Here is a 22889-nt window from a genome sequence, read left to right on the forward strand (position 1 = left end):
TTTATTGGCTAATTGCTAGGAGAGCTAGAGGTATATTTGAGGGCTTTATTAGTAAGATGGTTATTTTTTGTTTGTTTTTTCCCCACATACTTATAATTTCTTGGCCTTTGTGCATTTTGTTTCTGCAGTTTGAAGAAAACAGGTCTGAAAGGAGGTCTTACCCTCCTCCCCCCGCCTCTTTACAAAGTGATTGCCAGATCTCCAAACATCAAGTCCAGCTTTGTCTGCCAACCTGTCTGACATGTCGGGACCCGTGCCAAGCAGGGCCAGAGTTTACACAGATGTTAATACACACAGACCCCGAGAGTACTGGGATTACGAGTCACATGTGGTGGAATGGGGGTAATTATTTCCTTTTACTTCTGTATACTCTCCCAAAGGGTTGACTCTCCTGGATCTGTTGAAAAATCTTAGAAAACTTCCTTGGCTGCGTTTTTTTAAAACCTCCAGCTTGAACCCCAATTTGTGTTTTCTTGTGCAACAAAGAAGCAAGAACATAAGCTTTGGCATGTTAACTCTCAACAGGCTTACCATTTAAATATCATTTCAGTCTCTTAATCTTTTCTCTGATTTATGTACTCTACAAAACTGGTAACAAGTTGCCTATCAGCTTGCTAAAGGCTTTACAGTAAGGTGAGACTGGATACTTGACAGACTTTGAAAACACCACACTCTTATATAAAGTATTTTTGAGGTCAGAGAATATTGTCCCATGATGATACTAAAGGATGAAACAGTTCTCCATGAAGGTGTCCTCTTTCTAATGAGAAGCAAAATTAAACCCTTAAACATTTGCCTTTATCAGGAGACTAGCTATGTAGAACATGGCATTCAGTCCAGATTCCATCTTGGACAGTTGCAGTGTGCTTTGACAGCTGTGTTTGCCCTCCTAATTCTCTGTGCAGTCTCATTTGGACATTTGTATTTCTTGTGCCAACGTGGTATGTATTTAGTTGATAGGGTTATACTTTTTTATGATGAAAGCATCTTGACATTTAAATATTTTTAAAAACCATAAAAAAACCCAGCTCCCATATACTACATTTTATGCCTGTCACATAAGATGTCCATTTCCTGCAAGTAGCTAAAGACAGTTTCTCAAAAATTGCCATAGTGTATATTTTAATCCTGATTGGGCCTTGATTTTTAACAATAAATATATTTTCACTGCACAAGAAGTCATAGTTGTGCTTCAGAGATACAATCAAGAACCAATAGTACAATTCCAGAAAAAAAAAAAAGAACCAATAGTACAATTCCAATAAGTGATGGTGTCATTACTGATAACCTAACAATTCCCCTCTTATATTGGAGGCTTTGGACTCTAGGAATACCTGTGTTTTACTGCAGAAATTTCAAGCACCCTCTTCAATTTGAGTGTTTTGCACTTAGTTGTGCCTAAATAGCACTTAATAGCCCTGTTGAGTTTTGGCATGGTGCCATTTGCTTGCTTGCATTTGTTGGTTATTCTCTCACAGGAGGACAGCTCAAACAGAATAGCTTCCTTCCCCTAGATCTGTCATTATCACTGTATTGTGCATTGTCTTCTCTGTTCATTCACTCTGTTTTTAGTTGCTTAAGGAAAATGAAAGGCTGATGAGTCTTAGTGTCTCTAGTGGGAGTATAGGAATTTAGGCCTTATTAAAAGTACCCCAATTGTCATTCGTTGGAGCAAAGTTCTCTGTGTTGTAAGCAGGGGCAGGGAGAAAATGTTGGCATACTTCTGTTGCTTATTTTTTGTGGAGTATGAGTAAATGGAAAGAAAGAAACAGACTCCAACCTGTGGTTTCGTGATCTGTACAGAAGTTCGCAAATTCCAGTGAAATATTATCCTCAGAACTTGCCTCAGAGAGCAAGCAGGAGGTCAAACCTATATTTGAAGCCACTTATGGGCGGGTGTTGAACCCACCAAAAATCAGCTGTTCCCAAATTGTGGCTGAATTGAAATATTACTACAAGTTATATATGGCCTTCTGCTGGTTACCAGCATGGAGTCAAGACCAGGGTTCAGGAACATATAAAACTGTCCTCCAAGGGAAAGCTCTTTGTTGTTGGAGCCAAACATATATAACGAACCCTATGTGTAGAATGCCAGTTGAGGTGTAAACAATTTGGGATTTGAAGAATTATTAAAAAGCCTAAATTTTTTTAATCCTAACATTTGGAACACACATTTTTTTATTAACCCAATTTTAAAAATACAGTGACACCAACTTGGGAATTATTTGAAATTCCTCATTTCTTTTATTCCTAGTGGTAATAGTTTTATAAATTAAATTGGTACTTGATAATTTGAACTTTTAATCATTGTGTGTCTTTGACTCTTTGTTCACAGAAATCAAGATGACTACCAGTTGGTTCGAAAATTAGGCCGGGGTAAATACAGTGAAGTATTTGAAGCCATCAACATCACAAATAATGAAAAAGTTGTTGTTAAAATTCTCAAGGTCAGTACATGCAGAGAGATTATAATTTTAGAGGTATTTGGAATTAGATTTTTTAAAGTAATAGTGATTCCTTTTTTTAAGTAGAATTTATTTAGAAGGGTTTTTGGAGTGCTTTGTTGTATCCTCTGAAGTCAGTTGAAGAGGTTGCCTTCATTTGACAGATCAGGAAACTGAAGCAAGAGAAGTGATTTGACTCAAGTCATGTAGCTAGATTGTGGCAGAAGAGAGGTTCAGTCTCCTCTCTCCTGAGTCTTGCTTAATACCAACTTCATATATTTTTGGTTATATTTCATGCTTCTGTTTTCAGTAAATTGTTACTTCTACTTTGTAAGCCTATAGAGGGCAAGCAGATCACATCAGTGCAGTTAGTCTGATGCAAGTGCCCATGATAAGAGAATGTGAGTGATGACTGCTGCAGCAGACTCCAGCTCATTGTCCTGTAGTAATGCAAGGCCAGTGTGACTTAATGCTCTCTTGCAAAGGGAAACCGGACATTTACGTATTTTAACTCCCCTGGTATTTAAATATTGGCTCAGGAGTTCTTGAACACACTGTACAGGCCACCTTTGGCCAATGAGCTACCAATGTGGAACTTGTAATTTTTATTGCACTGTAATTAAAACTGTAATTTATACTGAGTAATTTATACTCATTTAACAGGAACTTAGTATATAATGCCTTGCCATAGGAACTTTTCCATATCTGACACTAAGGAACAGGGGTTCTCACACTATCTCAATTTATAGCACTTATATTGTCTTAGTTGCTTACTGACGGTACCCCTGAGCCAAAAGAAATATCTAACACTTCTGTATATGAAATACTTAAGTCCAAATAATTAAGAGTGTATTTTAACTTAGTACCCTATTCGAAAAAAGTTAAATACACAAATTGAAAAAAAAGAAAACAGGGCGTCCCTGGTGGCTCAGGGGGTTAAGTCTTAGCACTATGAAGCTAGCCGCAGCAACTACAGCACAAGTTCAATACTGGCCAGGGAGCTAACCCACATGGCAAAGCAGACCTCTCCTGTCTCATCTGCTGCTCCCCTCTGCAGTGTATTTCAGTAGATCGGCCTGTTCTGCTCCCCACTCTATCTCTGGTGAATCCTGTCACTCCCTCCCCACACCTCTGGCCTGCACCCCAGCTCTTGTATGCATAAATAAATGAAATCTTTTTTTTTTAAGAACACTATTTTAATACAACTATAATTAATTGCTGTTGGAATAAATATGCCTGTTAATCACTGCATAGTTTCTCAAATGTTGGAATCAGTTTGGACATTAGTAGCTTCATTGCCTATTCCACAGTGATTTTTGTGTAATACTCGCTTCCCTACACTCACACACACAGCAGCTACTGAAAATCTGGCATCTCAAAATGTCATTAAAAAGTGTAGTGCAATCTAATGTTGAAATTATGAACTACCTCAAGCTGGTAGTGCATTTAGTGTCTGGAAGATACCAAGAATTGATGAGTATTTCCCTCAAAAATTAAAGCAATCCCACAGGCCCTCTGTCACTTTAACCTAAGATATATTTGTTCATCTATAAAAATGAGATAATTTTGTTTAACCTATCTTTCTCAGTTATGAGAATCAAATGCAGTTTTGCGTATAGAAATAAATTGGGAGACTGCAGTTCATATAATAGTAGGATGACATTCATGTGGTATATCCTAGAATGAGGTGATATTTAAAGTCACATGAAAGGCACAGGGTCTTCTAGCTTAGAAGTTAGTGGTGGAGCTATTATCAGGCCCCAAATTGGAGGAGGATTTGGATAGGTGTAGGTTAGAGTGGGAAGCATGATCTAGAATGCACGAGATAAAGAGGAAAACATAAGTGAATAATAAGAATGTCTCTTGTGGAAGATGTCATAGGAGGTAAACTTAGAAAGGGAGATTAATAAATTGATGATGGCTTGGAAAGCATAATCATGCATTTCCTTCCAATCTTTTTTTTTTTTTTAACTTTAATGCTCCAAAGAACCCTATTTCATTTATTTATTTATTTATGTAAAGATTTATTTATTTACACAAGCACTGGGGTACAGGCCAGAGGCACAGGAGGGTGAGAGAATTCACCAGAGACAGAGCAGGAAGCAGAACAGGCAGAAGGACCGAAAGCACTGCTGAGGGGAGCAGCAGGCAAGACAGGAGAGGTCTGCCGTGCCATGTGAATCTCCCTGGCCAGCTGGGAATCAAACCAGTGCTGCAGAGGCTGCAGACAGCTTCGCAGCACTGTGCTCAATCCGCTACACCACCGGGGAGGCCCTCCTTCCAGTCTTAACAATTAGAATTTGTTTTTCTTGTAGTTAGTTAGGAGCTGGTGATGGTTTTGCATCAAGGGTGGTTAAGAAAGATTATCTTTCAGTCTTTTCCTACCTGTACTATATGTTTTACTATAGTGTCTCCCCTGTTGAAGACAAAAGTTGTATTGATCCCATTAAATTAGGGTTTAAGTCACCTGTCTGGTCTATCATAAACCAGCTTTGTAAGTTTATAGATTTTTAAGGATTCTGTAAAATAGAGATTTTTGTCAACCAGTAGCTTTTGCCATAGACCATCAGTTGGGAAATAGAAATGTAAACATAACAGAATATAGATCTCCCATATGCTGTAGCAGATCAGAAAGATCTTATACTTGAAATAAGAAAACATCTGATCGGCTTGTTTCCTGGTCTCTGTTCTAAGTTCTCATAGAAGCAAGACTTCAAGGCCTTGGATTGAATTAAATTTGGACTATGTGGATGTCGCTACAAACAGCGTTTCCGTTATTGTCTACGTTACAGTGAGCCCTGTTCTAACTGTTAATGTGTACATCACAATTCTCCAAGATAAATACAGTCCCTCCCCAGCAGTGATAAAAATAAAGCTGAAAAATACTTAAGTACTTTTCTCAAAGCTACACTGCCATGAAGCCAGGTTAAGAGGACAATCTTACCAAAACTTGCTTTGTGTGGAACCATTTGCTTAGGACTTAAGATGAGGTTCAAATAGTGAAGTTTGCTAGTTCCGAGACCTGGCTCTTCAACTTGGAATCATCTAGAAATAATCTCTGGCTTCATTCCTAAGATTCTGATTCAGTAAGTCTAGGTAGGCCCTGGGAATTGATATATTTTATTTGAAATATAAAAAGCCAGGTGATTATGAAAACTTAGCAGTCATTGGTCTTATTCATGAAGAGATGAAATATACTTTAAACAATTTCTAAGAATTGTATGATGTGCATTAGTACTCTTGAGGTCTTTCACACCCTAAGAAAGACTTGCAGACATATACCACATGTGGCTATTTGAGAATTTGAAATATGACTGGTGCAAACTGAGATATGTGTATGGATAAAATACATCAGATTTCAAAGACTTCGTACAAAAAAGTGTAAGATTATTCATTAATAATTAACAGTGTTTTGATTTTATATTAATTTGATACATTGATTTGGTTGCATGAGGTTTTAGATATATCTTGTTAAGTATATTATTACAATTTTAACTATCTTTTTACTTTTTTAACATTGGTATTAGAACATTTAAAATACACTTGTGGCTTACATTATATTTTTTTGAGCCAGCACAGTTTAAGACTATTTAGAAGGAAGTTTTTTGGAGGAGGTACAGTTGAACCAAAGCTCGCCTCAGAAAAATGAAAAGGATTTCTGTACCAGAACAGATGTGGAAATGATGGGTGAGAACAAAAGAATCTGAACACACATTCAGAGGGTTTTGCAGAGTAGTCTTTTAGAATGAGGACATTAATTTTTACAGAAATACTGGTTATAAGGCTAGACAAGTATGTATTATGCCTGAGACACATTCTGAGATCATTTCAGTTACCACATTTGATTCTTGGAATGAGATAGATATTCCTGTTGAAAGACTTAGAGAGGTTATGTAACTTGCCCATAGGCACACAGCCAGCAGGTGGTGAAGGTAGAATTTGCATTCAGCAGTCTGACTCCAAGATCCACACTTACCCACAGGTTATACTGCATGTGCAAAGATGGTTTGGCCATCCCACTATTGATCCTGATTTCCTTCATTTCTACAGGGTGTTTGTAGACTTAGAAGAAGGAACAGAAAGAGCTCGTGTTTCATCCTAGTTGACAGAAGTATTTTACTAGATAGATACGTTACTATTAGTTACCATTTTACATTCCTAGTTTTGTATGGTTTTCATAAGTTAACATTAAGATTGAACATTGGGATTAAATGCTAATTCTGTGGTGGTCTGGTCTTTGGGATGGAAATCTTCTTTTCTTTCAATATTTGCAAAGTACCTGCAGAATGCCTACCTCAGGGCTAGAAGGGGATTCAGAAAGATCTGACATTTCCTTCCTTCAAGGAGCTCATAAGTAAGCCATTTACATACTATATTACCTGTTGAAAATACTCTGAAATAATTTACTTCACTTATGTATTTTGTTTTCCCTTTCAGCCAGTAAAGAAGAAGAAAATCAAGCGTGAAATAAAGATTTTGGAGAATTTGCGAGGTGGTCCCAACATCATCACATTGGCAGACATTGTAAAAGACCCTGTGGTGAGTACAGTAGCTACTAGCGAGGCCCACCAGGGCTGAGGTGATGTTTTGACTTGGAGAACAACTGGCCTCTTTCTGTTCCCCCCTCTACCATTAAGTCCTGCTTTAAAGTGCTTAATCAGTTATACCATTTAACTAGCTTGGGTCTTTGTTTGAAAGAGACCTCCACCCACAGACTATTTCTTATTCTTCTAGGCTAAGAGACTGATAGCACTGGAAACTGAAATGTGTTAATCCATTTTGCAAACTCAGGTCCGATGCCGATGGGCGATGGGCGCATTGTCGGGCTGCCTAGAGCCTGGTGAGACTTCAGCTCCATGTCTTCTGTTTGAAATCCATCCCAAAAATGACCTAAGTGTGGTGATGATCAGAGCGGGGAGGGCTTTTAGCAATAGAGGGTTTCCTTCTACTGAGGCGAGGACTGCAAAGTTCACCACGTAGCATCGAAAACATTGTGCCCACTAAAGCTGCCAGTGCTGTTGCTAATGTGTGTTTTCTTTTTCTTTCCCCTAGTCACGAACCCCTGCCTTGGTCTTTGAACACGTAAACAACACAGATTTCAAGGTATATATGACCAACTGTTCAAGTTGTTGGGTTTTCAGACAACATAGAAAGCATTCTAGGGGACCTCCCTGATGGTACAAGGGTTGGGTCTCAGCCTGGCTATCAGCAGCCACTGCTGCACGCACGGTTCAATCCCGGACTGGGAGGTAGCCGACATGACATGGCAGACCTCTCCTGTTTTGCCTGCTGCTCCTCTCAGCAGTGTATTTCAGTTAGTCCACCTGTTCTGCTCCCTACTCTGTCTCTGGTGAATCCTCTTGCCCCCACACCTCTGACCTGCACCCCAGCTCTTGTATGCATAAATAGATGAAATAGTCTTTAGAAAGAAAGAAAGGGCCTCACCTGGTGGCGCAGCGGTTGAGTGCTGGGCTGCGAAGCTGCCTGCAGCCTCTGTGGCACCGGTTCGATCCCCAGCCGCCAGTTAGGGTCCCACATGGCGTGCAGACCTCTCCTGCTGCGCCCTCTGCTCCCCTCAGCAGTGTATTTCGTCAGTCTGCCTGCTCTGCTCCCCGCTCTGGCTCTGGTGAATTCTCTCACCCTCCCGCGCTTCTGACTGTACCCAGTGCTTGTATAAATAAGTAAATAAATCTTTAGAAAAAGAAAAAGAAAGAAAGCATTCTAGGGATGACAGAAGAACTTGCTTCTAGCTTGCTTAAAATGGGATTTTCATCCTTATAGTGCTTAAATTTAAAATAGAAAATTCCTGTATAAGCAATACCCGTCCACATATTCCTGTCCACATCTTGGTATTTTTTGTTCAGGAAACAACTGTTCAAGAAGGAATGCATAGTATACATAAATGCAAGAACTGCTTGCATCTTAGGATGTCTCAAAAATGATAGGCTATAGGTTTTAAAAGGGAGTGAGATGGGGAAAACTTTATCAGGGACGACATCACTAGTCATTTAGTGATATGTACATGTTTTTTAAGTCTGCAGCTCTGGAAATTAGAATGGATATACATTTATGTTTGCTTTCAACTTGGCAGGATTAGTTTAAATTGACTTTACAGATTTGTCAGCAAGTCATTTGAATGCCTTCTGGTGATCTGCAGTGCCTATAACTATATAAGTCAAAGATGGGTTAGTTCCCCCTTAAAGTGTTGAGAAAATCTGAAGGTAGATGAAAAACAAACTAAATTGTGAATGTGTATCTGTGCATGTTGTTGCATATAGGAGTTTATGTTCCCAACAGTGAATTTTATGACTTTGGCAACACAAGTTTAAGTAATTCCTCACATTTGCTTACAGACTTAAAGTTCCAAAGTAAGTCTTTAAAGTGAATGCTATGTTGAAGAAGTAGAGAACACCAACAGATCTCGAAACAATGGCAAATGGACCAAGTATTAGTTTATATTACTACAAAGGATGGGACATAGCGTTCCTATCAGCATTTTTTCATGGTTCCAATGTATTTGTCTTTAACAGCAATTGTACCAGACATTAACGGACTATGATATTCGATTTTACATGTATGAGATTCTGAAGGTAAGAGCACCCTGGATATTAATAAGTATCTTTAGATTGATTTTCCCTTTGTTGAGTAGTCCAGCTGACTATAGAAAAGCCATGGGTTAACTTTGTCAAGTGTTTTGAAAGAAGGAACCTCTTCATATAAGTCTTACTAAGTTAAGAGCATCAGAACCTTTGTGCTCTAATGTAAGGAATATATAACATGAATATGGAAAGGACATTTAAAGACAGCTGGATCCTTTAACAAATATTTGTAACCTCTGTCTTGCTCCTATGAAAGTTAAATTGATCAAAACTTGTAAAAAATACCTCCTGATATGCTGGCTTTGGTATCCTTTTTTCACTTAAAGCTCCACAAGTAAAACAGTAAACTTAATTCAACCCTCAAAAGTTGTCATAAGGATTATGTAATCTTTGCTTAGAGATGACTGATTTAGAGCAGACTTTGATTTCTAAAGTGGAATCATCAACTGTATCTTGCTCCCAGTAGTCACAAGATCAACTTTATAGATAATTATTAAGACATGGCCAAAGTTACTGATCAGGGGATTGAAAAGTCTGTGCTTGAATCTTAGATGTGCCTTAAAGAGACTGCCAGCAGAAATATTTGATATTTTCCATGGCTCATGCAGTCTTGTGGCAATCAGGGTTTAACAAAATTAAGGATATACTTGCTTAGCACTGGGAACCATAGGAAACCCAGCAGCCCATAACCAGTGACGTTCGCTGACTTACAGGCCAGGATTAAGAAAACCCAAAGGTTATGCCACTCTGTTCACCTTAATTTGAAACTGGATATGGTTTTCAAGTTGGATTTGATGTTAAAAGTGAAATTTTACAGCTTTGCAGCCCTTTGGGTCTTTCTTACATTACTACACTCTGCTGTTGTTGTACACACGCAGCCATTGGTAGATAATATGCAAGCAAATACACGTGGCTGTGTTCCAATAAAATATTCACAAAAATAGGCAGCAGGCAGTATTTGGCAAGAGGACTATGGTAAGTTCTTAAAGTAAGAGGTTTGTAGTAGTGTAGGCCAGTTTCCTTCCTTTGAGAGACCTGTTTGTGAAAATCATTCAGGCTTTGGTAAGAGGAAGAAATTAGAAGGGAATAATTGATGTATACTTTGGGTCTCTTTGAATAGAAAGGATGTGAAACAACAGTGCAAGAACAGAACTTGAAGTTCAGAGATGTGCGTTTTCTTGACTATGGGATCTTAAGCCAAGTCTGAAGAATAGTTACGGGAGCAGTTGTCCTAACCCTGACTCCCTGGGGTGTTCTGAGACTAGAAAGAAAGCCATGGAGAAAAAGTATGGAATTTAAAACTAAAAAATCACTCTTATATGCAAGCTAATTCCCTTTTCTTACTTGTACCTCCCACAGGCGTTGGATTACTGTCATAGTATGGGCATTATGCACAGAGATGTGAAGCCTCATAATGTCATGATTGATCATGAGCACAGAAAGGTAAAGTGATAGACTAACAAGTCTTATTTATCGACATTATAAACACTTTATTCCTAGCATCTGTCTTAATAACACTTAATTCCTAGAATAATAACACTATTAACACTTTAATAACACTTTATTCCTAGCATCTGTCTCATTCCTTAGTACCTTTTAAGTATTTGATAAATATTTGGTGTGTGAGTGAGCAAATCAGAATGTTTAAACTGTTACTCATTTTCCTAAGAATACTATCAAGAAGGCAGCAGATTTGTGTAGTTGGCAAAACATTAGTTTTGAGCAAGAAAACTGACTTTTAGTCTTACTGAAGACTACTTTCTTGGGAAACTCCTTTTTCATGCTCCTTTTTCTTACCTATATAAAGGACATAATAATATTTGGCCAAGATGTCATTAGGTTATTGTGAGATTTAAGTGTGCACACTTGTGGAATGAATAAAATATTCAGAAAATGCTGCTTACTAGCAAGTGTCACGAGGACCCTGAGCTCTTCAGGTGTTTTCAGTGAGAACCTAACTGACCACATACTTTTTTTTTTTTTTTTTTTTTTTTTAATACAAGCACTGGGTACAGTCAGAAGCGTGGGAGGGTGAGAGAATTCACCAGAGCCAGAGTGGGGAGCAGAGCAGACAGAAGGACCGAAGTACACTGCTGAGGGGAGCAGCGGGCGGCAGGAGAGGTCTGCGCGCCATGTGGGACCCTCCGGTGGCCGGGGAGCAGTGGGAATTGAACGGGCGCTGCAGAGGCTGCAGGCAGCTTTGCAACCCAGCGCTCAACCGCTGCGCCACCGGGGAGGCCCAGACCATACTTTTAACACTTCGGTCTTTTGCATTATTATTTTCTTTTTTTTTTTCTTTTTTTTTTAAGATTTATTTATTTATTTATACAAGCACTGGGTATAGTCAGAGGCACGGGAGGGTGAGAGAATTCACCAGAGCCAGAGTGGGGAGCAGAGCAGGCAGAAGGACCGAAGTACACTGCTGAGGGGAGCAGCGGGCGACAGGAGAGGTCAGCGCGCCATACGGGACCCTCCTCCAGTGGCCAGGGAGCAGCCGGGGATCGAACCGGCGCTGCAGAGGCTGCGGGCAGCCTCGCAACCCAGCGCTCAACCGCTGCGCCACTGGGGAGGCCCTGTATTATTATTTTCTTACATCATTGTTCATTTTTGTACAATATTTTATTTCTCCCCTCATGTGTAGTTTCCATTAATTCTCCTACCACACAGCACCCATGACCATCACCATAGTCCCTTGTGCTCTTCCTGCCCCTGGTTCTTTTTTTTTTTTTTTTTTGTGGGACCCTCGCCGGTGGCCGGGGATCGAACTGGCGCTGCAGAGGCTGCAGGCAGCCTCACAACCCAGTGCTCAACCACTGTGCCACCAGGGGAGGCCCTCCTCCCCTGTTTTGACCCTTCTCTTCTCCTTCCCCAGCTGCTGTATGCCTCAGATATATGGTTTGCCTGCAAGATTTGTCTTTTTCGGGCCTCCCCGGTGGCACAGCAGTTGAGCGCTGGGTTGCGAAGCTGCCTGCAGCCTCTGCAGCGCCGGTTCGATCCCCGGCTGCTCCCCGGCCACTGGGGGAGGGTCCCACGTGGCGTGCTGACCTCTCCTGCCGCCCGCTGCTCCCCTCAGCAGTGTACTTCCGTCCTTCTGCCTGCTCTGCTCCCTGCTCTGGCTCTGGTGAATTCTCTCACCCTCCCACGCTTCTGACTGTACCCAGTGCTTGTATGTACGTATACATAAATAAATAAATAAATCTTCCCCAAAAAAAAGAAAGTTGAAAGTGATGCGAAGGAGTAATTAGGAATAGGGAATGGTGATGGAGTGTTACAATTTTAAATTAGATGATTAGAGGGAAGGTTTCTTTAGAGAAGACTTGAAGGGAACCAGGTCATAGTCTCTGAAAGAAGTGTCAGAGGCAAAGGAAGTTGTAGAGGCAAAGGCTGTGGGGCCAAACTGTACCTGACCTGTGACAGCAGCAAGGGTGGAACTGGGATCAAATGACCCAGAGGGGAAAGAAATGAGGTCAAAGAGGTAAAGAGAGCTGGATCATTTAAAACCTCAAAGATCATTGTGAGACATTCTCACTGACGGTGCAAAATTTTTGCAGGGCTTGAATAGAAAGTTGGCGTGTTTTCATTTGCTTTTTTACTGCACATCATAATAGAATAGCTAAAATGAAAAATGACGATACTAAATGCTAGCAAGGATACAGAGAAACTCAGTCATTTACATCTTGCTGATGGGAATGTAAAGTTTTTACATTTTTGGAAAATACCAAACAACTCTTTTATAATTTGTCAGTTTCTTAAAAACCTGTGTGCTCACCAAATGATCCAGTGATGGAATTTATCCCAGAGAAATGAAAACACAAACGTACACATGAATGCTGCTTTATTTGTAATAGCTCAGAATTGGAAAAAAACTTCAATGTCTTCTGTGGGTGATTAATCAAATTGTGGCAAGTTCATACCAAATGTAGTAATCATTATCAAGTAATATTACTGAGTAGTATTACTCAGCAATAAAAAGAAATAGACCATTGATAATACAACTTAGATGGATATCATGCTTAAGTGGGGAAAAAAGTAATCTCAAAAAGTTATACTGATGATTCCATTTATATATATCATTTTCAAAATGACAAAATTACAGTTAGAGAACAGAGGATTAGTCAGGGGTTAGAAAGGGATGGAAAGTAAAGGGAAAGGCAGGTATAATTGGAGCAGTTCTGTACCCTGTGGTGGAAATTATGTGAATCTTTATGGGACAATAAGATGTAATTGTTAGGGGAAACTAGGTGAAAGGTAGGTACACAGTATACTTCCAACTTCTGTGAATTTATTACCTTTTTTAAATAAAAAGGCTTTTTAAAATGAATCATACTGATTGCCGGTTAGAGAATGGAGGGACAAGAGTGAAAGCGGGCAGACCAATAGGGTGAGGGGACAATTGCAGCAAATGAGACGAGATGATGGTGACATGGGTGAAGGTAGTGGCAATGGGGGGATGATAATGGTGACAATACGGTAGAGCCAACAGAATTTGTTAACTGATTTTTTTGTGGTATGTCAGGGAAATTAGTCCAAGATGACTAATTTTGGGCCTGAATGTGAAGATGAAAGAAATGGGGAGGTTGTGGGAGAAGCAGGTTTTGTAAGGAATCATCAGAGGTTTAGTTTTGAGATGTCTGTTAAGTGATCATGAAGATGAGACTGGTTGGAGGCATAGGCTGGATTATGGGTGTGAAGCCACAAGACCAGAAATGGTCACTTGGGAATGCTTGTCAGGAACAGCTGTGGAGTGCTGATGTTAAAGGGTTGTAGAGAATGACTAAAAAAAATAAGCTACACGTTCTCTAATTTTGATAACTTTCCTTGGCTTATTAAAACAAGGAAGACTGGGCCTCCCCGGTGGCGCAGTGGTTGAGCACTGGGTTGCGAAGCTGCCCGCGGCCTCTGCGGCGCCGGTTCGATCCCCGGCCACCGGAGGAGGGTCCCACATGGCGCGCAGACCTCTCCTGCTGCCCACTGCTCCCCTCAGCAGTGTACTTCGGTCCTTCTGCCTGCTCTGCTCCCCGCTCTGGCTCTGGTGAATTCTCTCACCCTCCCGCGCTTCTGACTGTATCCAGTGCATGTATAAACAAAACAAACAAACAAACAAATAAATAATAAAACATGCCTCTATTAAAAAAAAAGGAAAACCACTGTATCTAATAGTTAACAGTGATCTTAGCAGAGACAGTGCCAGAGCAGTTGGGAATTACTTAGTTCCTACTACTCCCACATAAAATAATGACCATACTTTGCACAGTGGGCAAATAAAGATACCAGTCATATCAAATATGATACATTTTGGTAAGAGCTATTTTGTGTGGCTTTTGTCTTCACATAGCTTTTTTTTTTTTTTTTTTTTTTTTATTTAATACTTCTATGTGCTGGGCATTTTGTTGAATTCTCAAGTTACAAAGTAAATAAAATAGTCCTTACCTTTAAGAAACTTACAGTCCATATTGAAAAAGAACGATAAAAAATAAATACAATAAAGAGTTGTAGATTCTATTAAAGAAATAAATCTGATATTCTGGGGCGTTAAAGATAATAATGATCACTACTTGGACAATTAGAAAATACTGTTAAAGGAATTAAATATCTCAGAAATATAAAATTGCTCATAATTCATTCTTTTTTTTTTTTTTTTTTTCCTTTTCAGCTACGGCTAATAGACTGGGGTTTGGCCGAGTTTTACCATCCTGGCCAAGAATATAATGTCCGAGTTGCTTCCCGATACTTCAAAGGTCCTGAGCTGCTTGTAGACTATCAGGTGAGAAGAGATGAGCAGATAAAATTTCTGTTCTATGTTTGTTTTGCATATAACTTGTGAAAAACGTCATTTTGTGCTTTTGAGTAGGCCACTTATGCACATCCATTGCTGTCTGTTTTGTATATGGTTTTTTTTGTTTGTTTGTTTTTTAAGATTACTTTGCATACAAGAACTGGGTACAGGCCAGAGATGCAGGGGTTGAGAGGATTCACGAGAGACAGAGTGGGGAACAGAACAGGCAGATTGACTGAAATACACTGCTGAGGGGAGCAGCGGGCAAGACAGGAGAGGTCTGCTTTGCCATGTGGGTTGCTCCCTGGCCAGCCGGGGATGGAACTCATGCCGCAGAGGTTGCGGGCAGCTTCATAGTGCATTGCTCAACACCTTGTACCACCTGGGAGGCCCCCTTTTGTATGTTTTTATTGTCATGTCATTAGAATATGAATAGGTCTGCATTTCATTTGACTCTGAGGGGAAAGTACACCAAAGATATTTTTTCAATCGGAAATTTCCAAACTAGTTAAAGAATTGCTAGCTAGGTTTAACCAACCTTTAAGTAAAAATGTAAAAAAAAAAAAAAAAAAAAAGTGATTTTCCTAAAGGTAATCTCCTACCAGAAAGGAAAAAGCTTTCTCCTTACAGAAAAACAAAATAATCCTTGGGATTACCTTTCATGCCCAGTATTCCTGGGTGTTATTATTGCATACCTAAACTTTAGTTCACATTCTTAGTCCTAGGATCTTGAAGACATTATCTGAGCTCAAAACATATTTTATGCCTAAAAGTTTTCTTTATAGCATTTTAATGGTGAACACTGAAACACTTTCCTATTATAGGGAGATTATAGATTAAGCTCAAACCTTTATGCAGTAAAATTAATGATACATATTAGAAGGTTTCCATAGGCTAACAATTTGGGAATGTTCGTCCGTAAGTGAAAAAAGGGATTCAAAGTCATCTATACAAATTGTTTTTAAATGGGATGGGAGGGTAGGTGGGATATATAGAAGAATGAAAAGGAATACATGAAGATGTTACTAGCAATTGATGTTGAGTCATGGAGTACTTTTTTTTTTAAGTTAAATAATTTATTTTGAAATTACAAGATATTTCATATATGAATACAATGATGTTTTCTTTAATGCAGATGTACGATTATAGTTTGGATATGTGGAGCTTGGGTTGTATGCTGGCAAGTATGATCTTTCGGAAGGAGCCATTTTTCCATGGACATGATAATTATGATCAGGTGATTTATGTTATTCCCATCAGGGAACTAATTGGTATAACCTTGTGATGACCAAATCTGCCTACTCAGTTGGAACTGCACTGGATATTACTAAAATACAGATGCCTAACCCCCACTGGAGACCTATTAATTCAGAATTTCCGAGGACGGGGTCCTAGAATAATTTTCAGTTTACAGCTTGTTCAGCAACTTGACGTTCATCCTCAGATTACTTTGGGAGCTACCAGTTTAGTTTTTGATTCCAGAGTTTTTTCCATCTTCTTAATATGCATTGCTTGTTTTATTGTGAAATATAGCTACACAATATTTTATGATACAAAAGTCAAAGAATAATTGTTTGAGAACTAGGACTTTACCTTAGAATTTCTTTTTTTTTTTTTTAAATAGAGGCATGTTTTTATTTATTTATTTATTATATTTGTTTGTTTTGTTTATACATGCACTGGGTACAGTCAGAAGCGCGGGAGGGTGAGAGAATTCACCAGAGCTAGAGCGGGGAGCAGAGCAGGCAGAAGGACCGAAGTACACTGCTGAGGGGAGCAGCGGGTGGCAGGAGAGGTCTGCGCACCATGTGGGATCCTCCTCCGGTGGCCGGGGAGCAGCCGGGGATCGAACCGGCGTCGCAGAGGCCGCGGGCAGCTTCGCAACCCAGCGCTCAACCGCTGCGCCACCGGGGAGGCCCTACCTTAGAATTTCTTAATATGAACTTGCCTAGAGCTGGAAATGTTTTCTCATTGTGTTGATATGTGCTGTTTCTATGATCCTTTTGTCTCTTAGAGCGATTGAATTGATGTATGTTGGTAGAAATAGAAATGGTGTTTTTTAAGATCAAGGGGTCATTTCATTTGAGAGGATCTAGAATGATGCTAGGATTAGAGGTACCTAGTATTGCTTTATTTGAGCACAACGACCACTTTTAATATGAGTCAAAGAATACCACCTAAATTAAGTTAAACGCAGCAACTCTACTGGGCTCCATGCAAGATTGAGAAATACAGGGAAAAAAGAGAATAGTGCCTCCTTTCAAATAGTTCATAGTCTACTAAGGGAACTAAACACACAAAGAAATGTTAGGTCATAAATGCCAGAGTAGAAATGTAGACAAGGCACAAAAGGTAGCTGTAGTGGGAGTGGTCTGAGTGTTTGGGGAGCTTCCCAAAAGAATAGCATTAGCTAGGTTGTGAGGGTGAAAAATTAAGATTCACCAGGAATACATTTCAAGGGGAAGAAACCAGGTTATTAAGTGGGGTTTGATATTTTTTCTTGATATCGCCACACGGAATAATAATATGGGGAATTTTAGGGAGCAATCCATTTCTGCTGTGCACAGAAATTTGGAGTAAATTAAGGTGTAACATTCATACTTGTAGCAATGACAATCCCTTGCTGTTAATTCGATTGTGCTTGTTTGTTGATTTAATCATGTAATATGCTTGTGGTGTGGGTTTTTCTTTTCAATCCTAGTTGGTGAGGATAGCCAAAGTTCTGGGGACAGAAGATTTATATGACTATATTGACAAATACAACATTGAATTAGATCCACGTTTCAATGATATCTTGGGCAGGTAAGTTATAAAATGAAATCTGTTCTAAAGCTCTGTGGGTGTAAACTGACCATTTGTTCCCAGATAGCTATTTTCTCTTTGCCATCAATGGCATAGTAGCTATAGTATGGTGCCACAGCATGTTGCATGTATGGGCAGCCCTGTAGTGAAAGCATTGCACAGACATTTTTCCAATTCACTTTTAGAAGTCTGAAAGTGAAATGATAGTCATGATTCCTGTGAAGTGATGAAAATGTAGATTCTAGTAAAAGGATCACAGTTGAATCAGAAATCAGAGTCTCTTAATTTCACTTGCCTTTTCCAAATGACAAAGCCTTTGCTAAAAGAAAATATATATAAATAGAAAACAAGACATACAGATACACAGACACTGGACTCTGAAATTAGTGATTGACATAATTCTAATTCATTGACCACTTAACAGGTAGAGGTGGACTTCCCTGATGCAAGGCTTTTGCTGACCAAGTGGCAGAAGTGCTGGGAATGTGTATGGGGATGGGAAAGAGTCCTGGTTGGCACAGCCCACTGACCTTCCTTGCTGCACATTCAACCCTGTAAAGTAACCTGAATTATGTTTCATAAAATTATAGGACCCAGATTTTTCTTCTCTGCAACACTGCTATTTCCAGTCTTTCCAATTAGCCTTTTTGTCTCCCCAGAGGCAGAGTAGTACAAGACTAATCTCTTGAGTTTTAATAATCCCTCTTTACTATTGGCTGGGCTCCTAGCCACTAAGAAAACTTAGGAGTGAAATTTTGGGCTTTTTTACCCCTTGGTCCATTTCTGATTATTTGTTTTGGCCCTGCAGACACTCCCGTAAGCGATGGGAACGCTTTGTCCACAGTGAAAACCAGCACCTTGTCAGCCCAGAGGCCTTGGATTTCCTGGACAAGCTGCTGCGATATGACCACCAGTCACGGCTTACCGCAAGAGAGGCCATGGAGCACCCCTATTTCTGTGAGTCCAACTGCCTAGTCCATAGAGCCTGTGCAGGCCTGTCCAGCAGACTGTGCAAGGCAAAAGACAGTATATGCAATGGGAAATAAGCTCTGGGCCCAGAGTCCTACAGAACAGAGTTGGAATCCCAGTTCTCCTTAGCTTACCACAAAGGTACTTAGCCACCATGGGCTTCAGTTTCTTCAAATGGGGACAGCAGTGGCAACTGTCTTTAAAATTGTTGTCTTACTGTGTGGGCAGTGCTTCTCATTGACTGGTCTGGAGTGGTTATTTTAGGACAAACAGCCCTATATCTGTCTGTCGTGTCTGTTATTCATTGGTGAGAACCAAGCAGGTTTGAAATCTGCTTATGAACATTTGATTGAGTTTGTTAGTGTAACTAATTGTGCTGTCTTGGGTTAAATGCCACGTAGATTAACTCCATCCTCACTGGGATGTTAGCTTCAGTATTGGATTGTTCCTTTGGGGTATGGTTATGTGGAGAATCACTAACATTCTTGCCCAGCTCCTATATCTGAAGCAGACTTCCAGGCTGAGAATAGAGTGAAGTCTGTAGTCATATACTACCTACCCAAACTTAATAACACTGGCCTGGTTGGCACCACATTTGACCAGCTGCACTGTGGACTGCAATGCAACCAATTCACTGATAGTGTATTACTGTCTTTGACAGGTTAGATTGTTTTGTCTCATTATATCCTAATAGGGTCATTTTTATTTTAAGTTAGCTCTACTATGGGTAATTAACTCATTTTCCTACCATTTAGCTTAGGAGTGGACCTTTACCATTGTTTGACAGGAGAAATAATTCTGATGTATATTAGTTGTCTAATTCATGGTGAAGGTATTTGCTACCTACCTTCTGGGAACAATAGCGGGTATTAAATGAAATGCAAAGAATGAGGGTCACTTCATTAAGGCCCCAGACTGTTAGTTTAATCCTTCAGGCATAACAGAACCTAATCCTTTGTCTTTTTTTCTAGACACTGTTGTGAAAGACCAGGCTCGAATGGGTTCATCTAACATGCCAGGGGGCAGTACGCCTGTCAGCAGCGCCAATATGATGTCAGGTCAGTTCATTATTCTTAGTTTTGCTCCTTCATTATGGCCTGATTTCTTTGGACCGTCTCTTCTCTGTCATGATTATCTTATCAATATATTGGCATGTCTGACTCACCCCGAACAGGTTTCAAAATGCTTAAACAAATGGGGCATGGAGGAGTTTGTGCCTGGGTTTATATATGTACATAAGAAAGATTCTCCACATTTTTTCCCAGAGCAACTAAAGTGTGCCTGGTAAATTGTAAAGGCGTATATGAAATTATTATTCATTGTTGAGTCATCATGATTTAGAGCAAGTTTTTAGACTATGTACACAATTATTCAAAAGAAAGCATAGGCCCAATGCCTAAGAATTGTACTTTGGGGCTTCCCTGGTGGCACAGGGGTTAAAGTCTCACCACTATCAAGCTGTCACTAGCCACTGTGGCATGAGCTCAATCCCCAGCCAGGGAGCTAACCCATATGGCCAGCAGACCTCTCCTGTCCTGCCCACTGCTCCCCTCAGCAGTGTATTTCAGTAGATCTGCTTGTTCTGCTCACCACTCTGTCTCTGGTGAATCCTCTCACCCTCCTCCCCCCACACCCCCCTCTGGTGTACACCTCAGTTCTTGTATACATACAATCTTTAAAAAAAGAAGAAAAGAATTGTACTTTGTAGGCATTACCCACATTGGTAAACTTGTAGTGAGAGCATTTACTCAGATACCCTCAAAAGAATTCCTGTTGTCCCTATTATTTTTTAAAGAACTAATCGCCTTCTAGTGTTTAGCCTCTGGGTATCTTGTCTATTTATAAAATGATGTATATCCAGCTTTGCTTATTGCACTCGTCTTTGTAATAGAAAACATTGAAACTAACTCTCTGTAGGGAACTGATTAAATGAATTATGGGACTGCCATTTCAGAGGGATGTTATACAGCCAGAGAAAAGGATGAGTGTTTCATGTTCTTTTCTTGCTCCAACACCAAGGTAATAATGTAACATGATAAAAAGCAAGATACAAAACCATATCCAAGACCCCAGGAGTGGACAAAAATATATGTCATGTTTTTATATATGATTCTTATATGCATGTCATGCATGCACACGAAGTATTTCTGGAAGAATACACCCCAAAAATGGTGCCCTAAGTTGGTCGGGTGAAATTTTTCACTGTAAACTCTTTTGAACCTTTTGTATTTTGAATCATATGAATATATTGCCTGTTCAAAAAACACATACAGCATATGAAGATTAAAGAACTTAGCTGATTGAGAGCCATGTAATGGATAATTTGGGTCATTGGATGAATGGTAGAAATCAGATAGAAATAAATTCTAAAATACAATTTTAGCTTAGAAATAGGAAATGCTCCTTTGTCCCACTGAAAATCACTTTAGTATAATAGTTTCCCCTTAACCTATGGTTTCACTTTCCACAGTTGCAGTTACCCACAATGAACTACAGTGCAAGAATACATACAATAAAATATTTTGAGAGGCCACATTCATGTAGCTTTTATTATAGTATTTTGTTATTAATCATGCTTTTTAATGTCTTACTGTGCCTAACTTAAAAAATTGAAGTTTATCATACCTATGATTTATCATAGATTTATCACAGGGGAAAAAAAGGTAGTACACTAGTCACTAGTAAGTGTGTATATGTATATATATACACATACATACACACATATTAGCATATATATATATATATCTCAGAGGGAGTTCTGTACTCTGCTTACATATCCACTTATCTTAAAAGTTATCCCCCACAAATGTGGGGGATGAGGGATTATTACTATTTAGTTTGAAAGCGGCCAGCTACCTTGGCATTGTGGTATAAGAACTTTGACTCTGACCCTCTGCTGTTTGGTATGACTATTAAAATCGAAAAATTTAGAAATCAGTTCTTTGGTTAACATTAGCCACATTTCAAGTACTCAGTAGCCACATGTGGCTGTTGACCACTGTGTTAGCACAGATTATAGTGGATAGTGCCACCCTTTGACAGGCCTCAGTTGGAATCCAATCACAGTTGCCACTTACTAGCCTTGAACACACTGCTTAACACTCTGCAGGTTTATCTGTCTCCTAAATTTATTAGAACTTGCTTTTTTTAAGTGTGAAGATTTAATTTGAAATTATGTTTCATTTGTAAAAATTAGGTTTAGAAAAGTCCCGCTATAAAAAGAGAATTGTTATTGTGTTGCTTTTGAGATAGTTACTATGGAAAAATTGGTCACTAAGATTTCCATGGCTCACTGTCACCTGTTTTTCTTTCAGGGATTTCTTCAGTGCCAACCCCTTCACCCCTCGGACCTCTGGCAGGCTCACCAGTGATTGCTGCTGCCAACCCCCTTGGGATGCCTGTTCCAGCTACCGCTGGCGCTCAGCAGTAATGGCCCCTTCTGTCTCCTGATGCCTGAGCAGAGGTGGGGGAGTCCACTCTCTCCTTGATGCAGCTTGCGCCTGGCGGGGAGGGGTGAAATACTTCAGAAGCACCGTGTCTGAACCGTTGCTTGTGGATTTATAGTAGTACAGTCATAAAAAAAAAAAATTATAATAGGCTGATTTTCTTTTTCTTTTCTTTTCTTTTTTTTTTTTAAACTCGAACTTTTCATAACTCAGGGGAGTCCCTGAAAAATTACTTGCAGGTGGAATATTTCACGGACAAATTTTTTTCTCCCCTTCCAAATTCAGTTCCTCATCACTGAAGAACAAAGATAAACCAGCCTCAATCCCAGCTGCTGCGTTTGGGTGGAGATTTCTTCCCATGCCCACCATTGCTCCCCCATCATCCCACACTTGGGGAGTTTGTATCTCATGCTTTTCTCCAGAGATTACAAAAATGTAGCTTCTCAAGGGCAATGGGAAGGAAGGAGAAAGGAAGGGCCCAATAGTGTACTGCTCGTCACTTATATCACTTTACTACAGAAGTGCTTCAGTGGGTTTATCCTGGTGAATCTAGTGGAAATATGTCTTAGTAAACACTGAGATACTGAAAGTCTACCCAAAAGTGCAGACAGGTCCTAAAAACTCGTGTTCGGTATGAATCATGTCTTATTGACCTAATTCTCAGTCCAGCTCACTTAAGATTTTAGTTTCCATTTAATCTAAAACTTTAACAACGTCCTTCCCCAACTTCTTGGTCCTCTCCCCTTTCATCTCCTGATATGCTCCTCAGCAGGTAGGAGAGGGAAGGCAAAACCTTTTCCAGTTTTTTTCAACTTGGCCATTTTGAGTTCAGTTATTTACTGGGTATAACCTA

General features: G+C 39.7%; 1 protein-coding gene across 4 annotated transcripts; it reads left to right on the plus strand.

Annotated features, from left to right (window-relative positions):
* Nucleotides 1-241: 241 nt before the first annotated feature.
* CSNK2A1 (casein kinase 2 alpha 1) lies at nt 242-22341 on the plus strand (the record flags this gene model as incomplete). Of its 4 annotated transcripts, XM_084246465.1 has the most annotated exons (12): nt 242-342; nt 2336-2447; nt 6882-6983; nt 7497-7547; nt 8975-9034; nt 10403-10486; nt 14697-14807; nt 15955-16056; nt 17521-17621; nt 18430-18578; nt 19562-19648; nt 21905-22341. In XM_084246465.1, 12 exons carry the CDS (start codon nt 242-244, stop codon nt 22018-22020), a joined length of 1176 nt encoding a protein of 391 aa, XP_084102591.1. In that variant the 3' UTR covers nt 22021-22341. The 4 variants fall into 4 exon arrangements, with proteins under 4 accessions (XP_084102591.1, XP_084102593.1, XP_084102594.1 ...); XM_084246467.1 differs by lacking the exon at nt 19562-19648; XM_084246468.1 differs by lacking the exon at nt 15955-16056.
* Nucleotides 22342-22889: the final 548 nt, after the last annotated feature.

The sequence above is a fragment of the Talpa europaea genome (assembly GCF_964194135.1).
Source record: "Talpa europaea genome assembly, chromosome: 11".
Taxonomy (NCBI): Eukaryota; Metazoa; Chordata; class Mammalia; order Eulipotyphla; family Talpidae; genus Talpa; species Talpa europaea.